This window comes from Arvicola amphibius, chromosome 1 (genome assembly GCF_903992535.2).
Source record: "Arvicola amphibius chromosome 1, mArvAmp1.2, whole genome shotgun sequence".
Classification (NCBI taxonomy): Eukaryota; Metazoa; Chordata; class Mammalia; order Rodentia; family Cricetidae; genus Arvicola; species Arvicola amphibius.
The window spans coordinates 199,307,979-199,322,591 of NC_052047.1; the positions used below are offsets into that span (position 1 = coordinate 199,307,979).

A 14,613-nucleotide genomic window follows, 5' to 3' on the forward strand; every position below is an offset into this window, starting at 1 on the left:
CAATTGTAAGATGCTTTCCTATCTTGAACGTTAATATAAATTTTCCTCGTCTCTTTCCTTTCACAACGAATCTTTCCCCTTCTCTACCTCATGTCTGCTAAAAGTCAAGTCCCGTGCAAACGCAGACGGAGGACTGACAAGAGAGGAACAGTCCTCCATGACGTTGTCTATCAGAATTTTAAATAGTAAGACTCGTACAAGATTCTCAGAATTATTAGCTATTTTTACCTTACACACAATCTAGTCTTCTAAACTAGGAAATATGTATATGTAAATTTTACAATATTTAAATCCAGACAAAAGCAAATTATCATGACTCAAAATAACTGAAGATTTGAAGAAAGGTTGTCGTGGTAACCAAATATTGGTGGGGTACTAACTGACATGCATGGCGACCGGAGGAGAGCGAGGGAGGAGATGAGGGCCTGGCGTTCGCGGATCATCTCATTATTGTATAATGAGGAACTCTGCTCTGGGAACATCATCCCAGCTACTTTCACATCTTTTGTCCTCCTCTCTTCATCTCCCTTTCAGTTCTTAATTAGGCCTTAAAGAGCTCACACTGCCCTTTCAACTGGCTACTGCTCCTGCCTAAACACCGAGCTGCACAGACAGGTGTTGGCACCAGCAGAGCCGACATACAAACCTAATTACACAATACTCCGTCCAGGGGAGAAAATAACTTGGTGGATGGCTATTACTGGAGAACTTCATGTAAATTACTTCAAACATCTTATAATCTTCAACATAAAAATTGTTCAAATACTTCTCCTGAAAACTAGTCTGTAAGGACGCTTTCTCCTCTTAATTGTATCTTGCAGTACATTAGCAACACCTAGTAATCCTTTAACTGTCATTTAGAATAGTTAGATTCCAGAGGAAAATAATCACACATCAAGGATTCTTTTATCACCTTTAAATCCTTGAACTAAAACAATTTTCACATTTTATTTCTTTAAAGATTTCTGAGGATGTTTTAACAGCAATAAATTATAAGATTTGGAAAAGTACATCTGCAAGCACACAGAAATTGTAATTAAGGTTACCTAATAAACAATAGCTACATATTAAATCGATTTTTGATGTTGCATTTTGTTTGAGATTAAGTAACAGCCCAGTAGAATTCATTTCACTATCTGATCAAAGGCTGACTTCATATAATCTGACATTGCTTCAAGACTGCCATATTATAAAGACTTGAGTATTTCTGAAACATCAAAACTTAAAAGTCATTTACATAAAATAGCAAAAGCATTATCTAAAGCCCTGTGCATCCACAGTGTCTCCCGCCATCTTTAGACACATCTCTGCACTTAAAACGGCTCATAAAATAAACTGTAACCCCACCTCAACTTCTTTTAGACAAACCATATACCAGAAATTGTGATGTGAAATTGCTAGAATAAAACCAAACACATCTGGATCATACACATTAAGGACAGATGGTTAAAACGGCAGCCAGCGGCCTCTTTCTGATACTCAGTAAGAATGCAGTTTTCCCCCAAGAACATCTGCCTGTATGTTTATAAAGTGAATTTTCTCCAGGTCCACATATTTAGAAGACTCAGATGTAACTGAACTCTCCTATATGATATTGAACTTCAGATAATAAGACAAAGTTAAGCCATCTCAACAATCCCTGCAAACGACACACATCCATTTAACCGACTGCTCTGGTGGGCCTGACTTGGAGAGTAAGTGTCCTTCCCAAGCCTCGCGGGTGAACTCCAGCCTCCTTCACAGCTATGATGCCGACTCTGATACACAGCTTTCACATTAAGGTCACAAGTAAGAAACAAACATGTATACACTAGGTATTTTTCGGTTGTAACTACATCTGCTTAACCTGTCTCTGAGCACAAACAGAAGTCACACTCACTTGTATACTAAAGGCAAAGTCTCAATTTCACTTTCTTTTTTCTCCCCAAACCATCACACTGATCAATACTTCTGCCACGAAGGTGGTCAAGGAGACAGAGGCATTGGGAAATGTGCTATAGAGAAGCCAGGCTTGCTCTCTGGTGATTGTGTAACCCCTTGTCAACTTACCGGGATTTTCCTGAGGTCTTCACTGCTTGTTGGATTCATATGAAAACTAAGTAAGAAAAGCATAAAATAAAGGTTAAAATCTATACAGTATAAATAAAGTCTACACAATAAGAAACAGAAACATTTTAAGCCATACTGAAACATGTCTGTCTAAAGTCCTAGCTTACGTAAGTGAAATTCAATTCAAATAGCAAAACAGTATTTACTCAACAACCTTAAAGCATTTGCAGGTTTAAACCCTCAAAGAAAATCCTCCAGTTATCAGAATCAAAGAACCATCAATCTTAAATACTCAGTTTCTAAATATCTTTAAGCATAGTGACTTTACCAGCAAGATATATCATGAAAGGAGTTCTTATAATATATTCATCATCTTATATAGACATACCTCAACCCTGTTGATATATTACTATGGAAAGCTGAGCAAATGTTGGTTTGAAAAGGTTACAAAATAAAAGAGCTCAGCCACCCTTTGTTTAAAATGTCAGCTGTATTGGAGAAACTAACTTTTAAACCTTACCTTGTCAAAGAGAATGAGTCCAGGGCTGAAACTATTTCTGTCATTAATGTGATTTCTAAGTAGCTAGCTTCCAAAATTTAGTCAGAAAGCAGACCCAAACAAAACAGATCGTGTTCATTTGGAGACATCACAGCAGAATGCCACAGCCACTTTCTCCTTTGAAACATGCCCATTAGGAAGGGGACTACAACCACCCAGAGAAGCTCAACTTCAAAGCCATCTGATGAGTAAATACTTCATCAGTGCTCCTCCACTTTAAACTGTGCCCAGCATTTAAGACACTTATCCCCGGAACAGCTACAAAGCATATTAATGTCCTAGGGATTTTTTTGTTCCACATACACACATTAAAAAGAAGACTTAACTATACATCGTATTTTTCCATTATCTGCATACTTCATAAAAAAATAGACTCCTCTGAAGAGTCAAGGAATTCACTTTTAAAATCTGAACTGTGTGAAAGTGCAGATGCTGGAAATCTCGTCTGGAACACATCCCTAATTACAGGTACATGTCATGTCCCACACTGTACACCCTAAAAGGATGATGCTTGCAGGACTTCAGCAAGAGAATTTCCTATGCAACCAGGGTACACTTATTACGACTCCAGTTTGCACAGCCAGATTATAAGAACTGGGTGTGGACCTTTCCTGGGAAGAGAGCCCACGGAAGCACCTGAACATCACAGTGGGCTGGGTGACTAGGCAGACAACCAGGAGACACTGCGTACCTGCAGTGAACCACTGGCTGGCTTATGTGGCCGCCACATTTCCCCGTCCCTGTATGTCACCATCTGCATTGTTTTCTTCAAGGTCCTACACTAGTGTCATAGACTCATCCATGCCTCAAAGCCCTGACCTGACAAGAAGTTAAACGATAATAACAAAGTCCCCATTAGAGTCCCCTGTACCTACAGTGTTGTACTGTGGTAGCAACTGCTAGTGGGTGGTTTCTGCTGTCTCCAGTTCTCAGTGTAAGGGCCAGTGGGACTCCTTTCCCTTGCTCCATGACCCTGTGTGTGCATCCTGATAAGCAGCATGCTGCAGTATCCATTTGTCCACTGGTGGACAGTCTCGGGGTGACATGGTGCCAGAACACCAGAGTGCTCATGAGCAGAGAAGGGGCTGAGGGCCTTGGAGCGGTGGCTCTACCCTGAGCCTGTTGCTTTGTGACCAAGTTACTTTGACTACATCTTGGTTCTTTCACCTGTAAACCATGATGGTAAAAATGTCTCTCAAACAAGACTGCTTGTATGGATAGAGAACATGAATGGACTAGCATGGAATACCAAGAGTGGAAACAACATATTCCATGCATGATTTCATGAACATTTGAGATACTTTATCTGGACTCTTAAACTCTTTTTTTTGTTTTGTTTTGGTTTTTTTTTTTTTTTGAGACAGGGTTTCTCTGCAGCTTTTTTAGAGCCTGTCCTGGAACTAGCTCTTGTAGACCAGGCTGGCCTCGAACTCACAGAGATCCGCCTGCCTCTGCCTCCCGAGTGCTGGGATTAAAGGCGTGCGCCACCACCGCCCGGCTGGACTCTTAAACTCTTAATCAAAATTAACTGTTATTTTCATGCCAATTAAGAGGGTCATATGATAAAATAAGGGATATCAGGCAACTAGAATAAGTTCTTCCACTACTGACTGGTAGAATCTGGCTCCGAGATCTGTCCTAACTGGAGCACCAGTCCTATGCCTGTTTCCTGCAGACCAATCTTTGTGAATGCCGAGTGCTGCTGAAACCTCAACGCAGGCATTTTAGAAGAAACGGCCAACCTCACTTCACTGTGGGATAAAGTCTCGTTCACAGGACGGAGGGGTGGGGTATCCTAAAATTCTTAGAGCAAGTTTGGGAGTCATGCTCTCTTACAGCATTCATTAAAGAAGGCCTGTTTCATGGGAGAAGCAGAATTTGAGACTCCATGAAAGACAGAGGCTTGGCTGTCGAGAGGACACTCCGTGGACACTTGGGGACGGCGATGTGTGCTAGGTAGTGGTGTCACTACAGGACTTTGGAGCACAAACTGCAGGAGTTCTAAGGCCAAACTCAAGGACCTCAGACCTCATCCATGAAGCAGCAAGCATGTTTCCCAACAATATTAGTCTCCTCTCAATAAAATATCGACATTCCACATTTTGAGGTTCTGATCTGCTCTGTTCTACCCCAGCCCAGCCCCTGCTCTCCATCTTAGCACGCACATGATATGAGCTTGCCTGTGAGCTGAGGTCCCCACTCTGTCCCCACTCTGCACCATGTGCTAAGTGAGGTTCCCACACTGGTATTGTCTGAAATCCAAAGGCTGAGCCCTCCTTTGTGGTCTGCTTTGTATACACACACTGACGTGTCAAACACATGACCAACTCAGTCATTCATGGCTGCCTTTTTTTAATCTGTCCTTACATGGCGGAAAAAAGAGTTAACTGAACTGGATTGAATTAGTGTGATGCAAAAAAAAAAGTCTCTATTTATTGAAGTGTGGCACCAATTTGTGATATCTCTTTCTTTGGACTGGTGTCCTCATGTCAGACAAGATATAGAATAATACAGTTTGACTGCTCAACTGAGCTGCTGACAAGTTGGGGGTGGTGTTTTCAATCAGGTAGAAAATAAACCTGGATATGCTCATGGAGAAGAGCGAGTCTGTATGAACTAAACTCCAGAATTTAAGTTTAATTTCAGAAAAAGACCTGAGGAAGTTTGAAGGAGCCACAGGATCCTGAAGTACTTTTTAAACAGATTAAAAAGTATTTTTTAACTCATGTGTGTAAACATATTTTTAAGGGGATAAAATGTCTTAACCTTAACACACTCAAGTTTTCAGGTAAAAGCATCAATATTTTTTATCTGCAAATTCATTTAAAAATTCTGAAAAATGTTTACAAATCTCTAACCATATAATTTAAAATATAAACTATTGTGCTTTTTAAATACTATTTTTATGGAATTCATTAACTTTAATACCATTTATTAATTTATCTTAGAGTAATGAGTAAATAGTAACTGAGTAGAAATTGCAGTCTGTTTTATACTAGTCTTCCGTACATAGGCACTAAAAACAAACCTGTCCTTATGAAGTGACCAACTTGATTGCTACAGTGGTGACTCATGCTTCTGGTGGTACTCAACATGTTTCCTTCCTAAAGCAAACACAGTCTTTAAAGCAGGAAGCTCTAAGACAGGAGAAGAACTATTCAGAATGTTAAAGCACTTGGAAAGACAACTGACACCTGAGAACAAAGGCCTATAACAAGCAGAAACAACTGTGTAACCGCCAGGCTTCAGGATGGGAAACCCTCCAAGCAGGAGGTTATCACTGCATAGACTGCTCTTCCAAAGCTTAGGGAAGGGCTGGAGAGATGGCTCAGCCATTAAAGGCTAGGCTCACAACCAAAGCTTAGGGAACATCTCACACTTCCTACTTCTCTTTCTAAACATCATCGTTCAAATGACAAAATCTATTTTGGCCTACAGCTTTGTTCATTTTCCATTTAATATGTGAATTCAAAGTATTGACAACTCCAGAGATGTGCCACCTGGCACTGGGAGGGGCAGTATCTTCAGATACTGGTCAGAACCTTACTGTGTGAAGGAAGCAAGTGTAACTCTAAACCACCGAAGGAGAACTTCTGACAGTAATTATTTTCCGAGGTCAGTATCCTATTGATCCTGCCCTTAAGTGATGGGAGAAGACTTTAGGAAGCTCTGCTTCCTTCCGTGGCAAGGGCAAGTGGGAGGAGGCGCTCCAAGAAGCCATGTGCATCACTTAACCTTTAACATGTATGAGACTATGAGAGAAACACGCTTCACAGCACTGGGCTGGTATACTGCAGAGTAGACACGAACACCTGCCTTGTAGCCCACACTCTGTAAGCCCCACACCTCCAGCACAGCTTCTTTGATGATGAACTTCTTTTACCAGGCAATCACCTCACTCGCCAACCTCGCCTTCCACTTCCCCAATGGCTACCCTTTCTTTTTGAGACTTTTTTCTGTTCAGCAAGCCAGCCTAAGTTTCCTCCTGAAGTCCTGATGCCCCTTTCCTTGCCACTTTCCTCCTTTTGTCCTGGGAAATGCCAGCTATTTCCTGGGAAAGTGGACAGACCTCTCTCTACTCCACCTAGATGGTTCACCTCTCCTGCTGCTTTAGCTGCTACCACAACATGGATGAATGGCTGAAATCTTTTTCTCTACAAACACAACTTCTTTATCCTCTAGAACACTGGGCTTACAAATGTCTTGCTACAGACTCAGAACAAGAATACTACCTGCACCTCAAGGTAAATGTGCTTAAACTAACTACCCCTTTGCCTTTTCCATTAACCATCTCCTGGGTACCTGAAGGGAAGCATCAGACCCATAAATCCACCTTTCTTGGGACTCAGCCTAGATCACATCTTCTTGCTGCTCACGTGTGCTACCTTTCTGATCATGGGAACATGGTCACATCTCTGTTCACCCCATCTTACCCAATCTAGCCAAGCCTCTGTTGGCAATGGTGGTATCTCAGATGCAAGTCTAACCTCATGATTTAACTGGCCTGGATATTCTGCTTGAATAATGACAAATTCTTAAGCCAAGTTTTCAATCCCACCACATTTTACTCAGCTATCTTTCCAGTCAGGATAGTTGGCTGAGGAAATCAACAGTAAGTCAATACAATATCTGCCAACAAGATGGCAAATCCCCAAGGAACAGAGAAGACCCTTTTATAAATAACAAAAGTTACTTATATTCATATCTCAGAGGACACTAGTAGATTGTTTTCAGCTCTTTTCAAAATGGACTATAAAGCTATGTTCTGGTCGGTTTTTGTCATCTTAATACAAGCTAGAGTCCTCTGAGAACCGGGAAACTCTACTGAGATAATGCCCCATCACACCATCCTGTAGGCAAACCTGTGGGGCACCTTCTTGATTAACAATAATCTTGGGGAGCCTGCTCACGGTATGTGGTGCTGCCTTCTGGGATACATGTGGTGGATGAACAAGCCACAGGGAGCAAGTCAGTAAGCAGCAAACTTCCATGGCTTCTGCATCATTTCCTGCCTTCAGGTTCCTGCTTTGAGTTCCTGCCCAGCCTTCCCTTCATGAGAGACATAGCTGTAAACTAATAACCCCTTCCTCCCTAAAATGCTTTAGGTTATGGTCTATATCACAGCAACAGAGAAGCAAACCAAGAAAGACTGCAAATGAGAATTAAAAATAAGTTTCAAATTAACGGACTTTCAAAAAAATTAACTCAATCCTTGGCTTATGGACACACAACCTGCCACCACTGTAGCTATTTGACCACAACACAAGTTAATTGACAACCCCCACCTGGGTAAATTCTAAAAGTTATTCCTGGGCTTGCTATTTCATGTTCCAGAGTGGTTTCAGACTAAAGGAGTTCTAAAAAGTTGTTAACAGTCCTCTTCCCAAAGCTCAAAAATGTTTTAATTGAAGTAGCCAAAGAGATTCTTTAGTAAACACATTTCCATTATAATTATGTCTGTTACACAGGCAAATAAAGCTGAGCAGACAAGATGAAACACCATCTTTCTTTCCTTCTTTCTTTCTTTTTCTTTAGGAAGAAAGCAAGCAATATAGGACCAAGTCAAACTGACGGTGGAAGAGCTCTGCATGCTCTGCGTGCTTTCTCCTGGGACTGGGCACACTAAACACTCCAGTGACAAAGCAGAGCTAATGCACAAGTGTCTGTGGGGATCAACAGCAATTTGCTTATTAATATTCTCGTGAGATATCTTTTAGGAGACCTCAGAGGCAGGACAATTAAAAACCACGGCCAGTACCGCCAAAGGTCGTGGAGCGCAAAGCTAGACCAGCAGCTTTTCTATGGCGAACACTAGGTGCTGCTGGAGAGCGGCCAGAACACAAGCACCTGAAGACGCCTGCAAAAGATAGGCAGGCTTCAATCAGGTTTATTAACTAATTATCTTCTCCTGTTGGCGAAAAGTACTAGGAATTATTTTATGTCTTTAAAATGTCAGTACAACAGTTCACTGGCTCCCACATATAAGTCCCGTGGAGGCCAAACCCCACTCCTTTAAAGCTAAGCCTCTCAAATGTTTTTTCTCTTAAGTACCCTTAATACATGAGAAGAATAAATCCAGCAACACTCACACAACTTCCCTGGCGTGTCAAGATGAACTTGAAAATTTCAGACATTTTACTCCATAATTTTTATCGTGCCTTTCTTGAAGATTCTTCTGTCACCAAGGAAACGGTTTATCTCCGTGCTCCAAGGAAACCTTAGCCTGCTACTGCTAGTGCCACATATCCACCACTAGTAGTGGCTGTGGGAGGGAAAATTGTCCCCTTTCCTTTGTTCAGAAGCACAACAGGGAATTCGGATGGAGTAATGAAAGCAAAGTACCAACAGCCCTCACTGGGCGGGTACACATCTCCATCTGCCCAAGGAACCAAAGCTGCCTGCTCTTCTGGGGAGGTCTGAAGACAATCTGAACTCATGAGGAGCGAGAGGGGCAGTCTACCATCCTCTCCACTCTTGGCCGAGACACAGATTTGCTGGCTGTGACTGAGACAAGTCCTAGCTGAAGCAAAGCTGTGGTCCCCTGGTCCACAGGAGTGCTCAGGTGTTCAAGAGCAGCATGCAGGGAGGGTGCCTGCCCGTGGCACTCGAGGCCCTGCCACTTCCACAAAGTCTTCAAGAAGGACTGTCCACAGCAGTGAATTCTCAGAGCCTCTTCCTTGGTGACAAAACCATGGGCTCCTAAGCTAACTTTGCAGAAGCAAAGCTGTGGGAGCAACAGAGTTCCTCATGCTAAGCTCCCAGGCTGACAAGTCCAGCTCTAAGGCACACACAGTGACCGAGTTTGCCTCAGCAGGATTGTAGAACTCCCTGTCTGCCCAAAAAGAATACAGAGTTTCGGATAAACAAAACAAAAACAAACAAAACAACAACAACAAAACACTTTTTGCCTACAGACATATGGATAATTTCACTAAAAATTATACATTATGCTACTCCACTCAGATTTTCCTGTTTCTTCATTTAGAAAACAGTTAAAACACGGGTTCCCACCAATGCTGACATATGAAGCTTCTTACGCTACAGAAACTTTCCCACTGCTAGGCTCCTTTAGCTTTTACGATGGAAACTGCTCTATGTCACAAAATGTTGGGTTTGTTTTTCCAGAATCTAACACTGCCTTTGAAATGCGGCCTCTCTGGCACTTTTGAGTTCCTGTGTCTCTTCCTACTCAGGCCCAGGTGGTAATTTCCTGAGTTTTCCTAAATAGGATCTGGAAACCTTACTCCTGTGCTTAAGAATGCTGGCTCTCTAGAGAACTAGGTGCTAAAATCAAACCACAACACAAGTTCCTAGTGAGCCAGGCCCGGGCCACCACCACCTCCAACCGCTGACACCTTAAACACACTGGGTCCCTGAGAGCCATTAAAGCTTCTCCCTTTCCCCCAGCTCTTTCCATTCACCTATGCTTTGAGACTGTTCATTTCCCGCCCATCGTCCCCAGGCTGACTGCTCATCCATACATCTGCACCTTCGGTTGCTGTTTTGACACAGGGTCTCGTGGTAGCACTGGCCTTGAACTCACGATCCCGCTGCTTCTGTCTCCTGAATGCTGGGCTGACACAGGGACAGCCCTGAGCTCATCTCGCCTGCCTACAGTTTTCATTTCCAGTATCACTTCCCAACAGCACCATGCATTAGGGCAATTCCACGTTTTGAATCTACCTGCCTACAGCATTGCAGCTAGACTTCTCATGTAGCCTTTGTCTCTCAGTAGCAATGGAGTATGTGTATGAGGAGAGAGAACAACCATAACCAAGTAAGAGCAATAATCTTCCTTCATCCAATGTGAAAACAAGCACTTTCTTTTGGAACCCTGGTAGTCTAAAGGAATATTTTAATATTCCCAAGGGAATAATATTTTAAGATCCTACTGATTCCTGTAAAATGACGATATAAACATATTTAACATTCAAATTCTCATTTTATAAGTTTTCTGTTCAATGACAAATGCTTATTACTTATAAAAACACAACAATAACAGAACAGTGGGAGAGGGCACACTGGCACTTCCATGGATTTCCTAAAGCAGGGGTCTTCTGAAAAGGAACTCTGAAATGTTGCAAATTCCCAATAAATGTCCTTTATACTTCTTATTATGACAACTGGAGCTGCCTTCTTTAATAAACTCTAATAATTCTTTCAAGTGGAGCACATATTATACCTGGAGTATCTCCATCTAATCTAGTTGGCACAGTCGGTATGTGTTCTGGAGACGCTGCGTCGTGAGATCATGGCCAGAGTGCCAATTTCCAGCTATGTGTCCAGCACTGCCTTCAGCACTCTGTGCCCCCTGTTAATCTCTTCCCCATCCGGTTACCTTATTCCACAGTGAAAGGTGATGGAGGATTCCCATTGGCTAATAAAGAAACTGCCTGGCCCATTTGATAGACCGCCCTTAGGTGGGTGGAGTAGACAGAACAGGAAGAGGAAGTGAGGTAGAAGGATCAGTAAGATGCCACGCCTCTCCTAAGTTAGGCAGACTGCCGTGCCTCTCCTCAGAGAGAGAAGCCAGATGCGATGAAGCTCCAGCCCAAGATGGACATATGCTAGAATCTACCTGGTAAGGCACCACTTTGTGGTGCTATACAGATTATTAGATATGGGTTAGTCAAGATGTGAGTAAGAGGCTGGAAGTAATGGGCCAGGCAGTATTTAAAAGAATACAATTTGTGAGTTGTGATTTCGGGGCATAAGCTAGCTGGTGGCTGGGAGCCTGGCGGCGGGAAGCCGGCCCGCAGCCCCTCCACTACAGAAAGGCTAACCTGCAAGGCCCCACAGCTTCCCACCAAAGATGTAAACCCAAACCTGACCTACAATTCTGAACTTGTCCCTATCCCACAGTCCCTTCAAAACGTTCTATTTTCATAGTACGTTGTGAAATCCTTTGCTGAAGAATCAAATATAACCCTGAATCAAAATGTAAATCACATTCAGTGTCATCTTAATTTCTCATAGCTTTAGACAATTCATTTCTTTAAAGATAAAAAAGATATGAAAACCATATTTATATGTCTCTCAAAAACAAAATACATGACTGGCTGGACATCCACTTTCTATACCAAGCTCCCTAACAAAGCGTCCATCGTGTTTAAAGTTGAGCTGCTGCACCAATAGGTGGAGTGTTGATACTCTGCAGTAGCAAACACACTTCCTCAGGAACGTACTAGGCAGAGAAGGACAGACACGAAATACGGCTCCCTAACTCTAGCTAGAAAAGAAATAGTGAGAATGCTCAGTTTTTAATGAAAAACTAATAATTTAATAGTATAAAATCATGTAATAATATAAAATACTTGGAATCCATTCCTGTGAAACTTACCTAACAGCCTCTCTTCCCGTTTGCTATGCCCGTTTAGTTGTTTTTGAGACAGGGCCTCACTATGTCGCCAAGGATGGCCTTGAACTAATGACTTCTGTGCCTCACATCTTGAGTGCTGGAATAACAGATTTGCAGCACCACACATGGCTGTCTAAATGCTTTCTATATGATCTTCATTACTGTTTACTAAAGTGGATGGTTCTATCAACTCATTTCCCAGTTTATAAAGTACATATTCAACTGTCAAGGGAAAGGACAGAGACATCTGCATTGAGGAAACTTTTCCCAAGTTTTCAGCACACTGAATTTCCATTACTCTCCCTTTCCATAGTTAGTTTCCTGTACTTTTATAGGATATACTCTATTCTGTCGGTAACAGGTTGTTTCTTTCATGACCTTCCCAGTTGTTGGGGTACTAGGACCTTGACCATGCAAATCATACCCTCAAACCTCCACTCCTAACCTTAGTGAAGATTTACACATGCTTGTGAAACCATACATAAAATCTGGAGATACAAATTTTAAGAAAACCAGGCATGTTCAAGCGACAGTTATTTAAATGGCATTAGTTCCTTCATCAGAAAGATTTCTGATGTAAAATAAATATATAAAACACATTAAAACATCATTCAACACCTAACAAATACTTAACTATTTATTCATAATTATATAATATTATACTCAATATAATTCAAAGAGGAACAATTTATCTTTAAATAGTAGGTTCAAAGACATCTATGTCATATGCTCAGATACTACTGTTTCTAGAAACAGAATAAATACAGTAACAATTTTTGGTCTATTTTATACATCACCATTAGATATTTAGACAACCTGGCTACAGTAGTTACTACCATAAATACATAATGCATAAATACATTGCTTGCATTTCAAAAGGTAAAGCTTTATCATCAATAAAATGCAAACAGTATCAGGTGCTGGGATCACAGAGCCCAGCTGGAAATGTCCCAGGCATAGAGAGCAGAGGTCTGGCGAGAAGGCTGGGCGGGGTGTGCACAAAAATAAATGAGGGCTTTGGTGTAGCAAGCAATGCTATTCCCACAACGACAAACTCAGGGGAGTTTAGAAGGGCAAGATTTGGAAAAGCCAAAAAACCAGTGGAGAGAAATATGCATAGTCACTATAACGATAAGATGAAGACACTTTAAATGCACAAATCTTTAAAGTTACTGAAATTTGCATTCTTGTGTTCAAAGAAGCCAAAGATTATTCAAGTGTTGGAAAACAGACTTGCAAGAGCTGTTAATGTTTTCATACTAGCTTGCCAGTTTTAATTCAAAACACACAGTCCCTATTCTTGGGGTTAAAAAGACAAAGAAACACCACCTCATGAAAAAGAAAAAAAAAAACTAAAACCTCAAAGCTCTCCATCAAGACTAACACCCTAAGTATAATTCAGAAACCATATACCTTACACTGTTGTATGAAACAAAACAGTTTCAAAAATGTTGTATCTTGACAAATTGAAGATACATCATGGCCTGTGGAGTCAGTTCAAGGGGTGAAGGACTTGCCATGCAAGCATGAGGACCTGAGTTCTGGTCCCCAGCACACTCACATCAGACAGGCACAGTCCCAGAATGTGCGTGCACCTGTAACACCACTAGGAAGGCAGGCACGGATCTCTGGGGCTTGCTGGCCAGCCAGTCTAGCCAAATTGGTGAGCTCTAGGTTCAGTGAGAGACCCCGACACAACAAGTGTGGTGGAAGGAGACTGAGGAAGATACACACACACACACACACACAGAGAGAGAGAGAGAGGGAGAGAGAGAGAGAGAGAGAGAGAGAGAGGGGGGGGGGGGGGGGGAGGGAGGGAGGAGGAGGGAGAGAGAGAGAGAGAGGCACGCACGCGTGCACACAAGCTCACATGCACACCCGTGTACACACACACCATGTCATGACCACACTGGCTGGGATGCATCCTTACACCAGTTCCTTTTCTCCTCTTACCAATCCATTGGCATTGTCTCAAAGGGAGGAGAACGCACAAAAGTGTTTCTTGGAAAGCATCCCCTTCTCCACACAAAGCAGCTCAATGTTCATAGATTTCTAGCCAGCAATCTTCAGCCTCAGGCATCCCCTTCCTATTGTTTCCCCGCAGGCACTCCACGTTAGCTCTGGGCTGAGGCACTAACCCCATCGTACACAACCCACCTTAAACTACTCTGGAAGCCTGAGCACAATGAGTTAGTTCAGGTGACAAGCAGTGAGCCTCCTTCAGCAGGAGCAGGAAGCTGGGGTTCACATCTCAACCACAGTGTGCAAGCTTTCAAGTCCCCCCCCCCCCCCCCCCCAGTTACATATTTCCTCCCCTAAGGCCTCACCTAACGTCTCCAAACAAGGTCACATCTTAGCTAATGGGATACATTCTCATTTAAACCACCACACTCTCTCATATAGAAAATATTGAAAAGAAATAATGAAAGTATTATTTGATACCAGAGTTGGAATTCAGACACATATTCATCTTGATGGCCTGTAGGAGCCATACTGAGACAGGTCATGCAATATTAGAAACCCATCAGATTTTAACCTTTGCAGGCATGCCCGAGCTTTTGACATTGGGACATGACGTCATCTACAAAGGTCATGCTCAAAACCACACAGTCAAGAGCTTTCACCTTTTTGGTTTTATGTCAGGCCA

At 42.3% G+C, this 14,613-nt stretch overlaps 1 protein-coding gene across 4 annotated transcripts in view; it reads right to left on the bottom strand.

The window, feature by feature from the left end:
* Rab11fip2 (RAB11 family interacting protein 2) overlaps nt 1–14,613 on the bottom strand; it is a 38,969-nt gene that overhangs the window by 7,761 nt on the left and 16,595 nt on the right. For all 4 annotated transcript variants that reach the window (XM_038335140.1, XM_038335149.1, XM_038335126.1 and 1 more), the window contains one exon: nt 2,050–2,095. In XM_038335140.1, the coding sequence (XP_038191068.1) occupies nt 2,050–2,095 (46 nt within the window). The remainder of the gene's footprint in view (nt 1–2,049; nt 2,096–14,613) is intronic.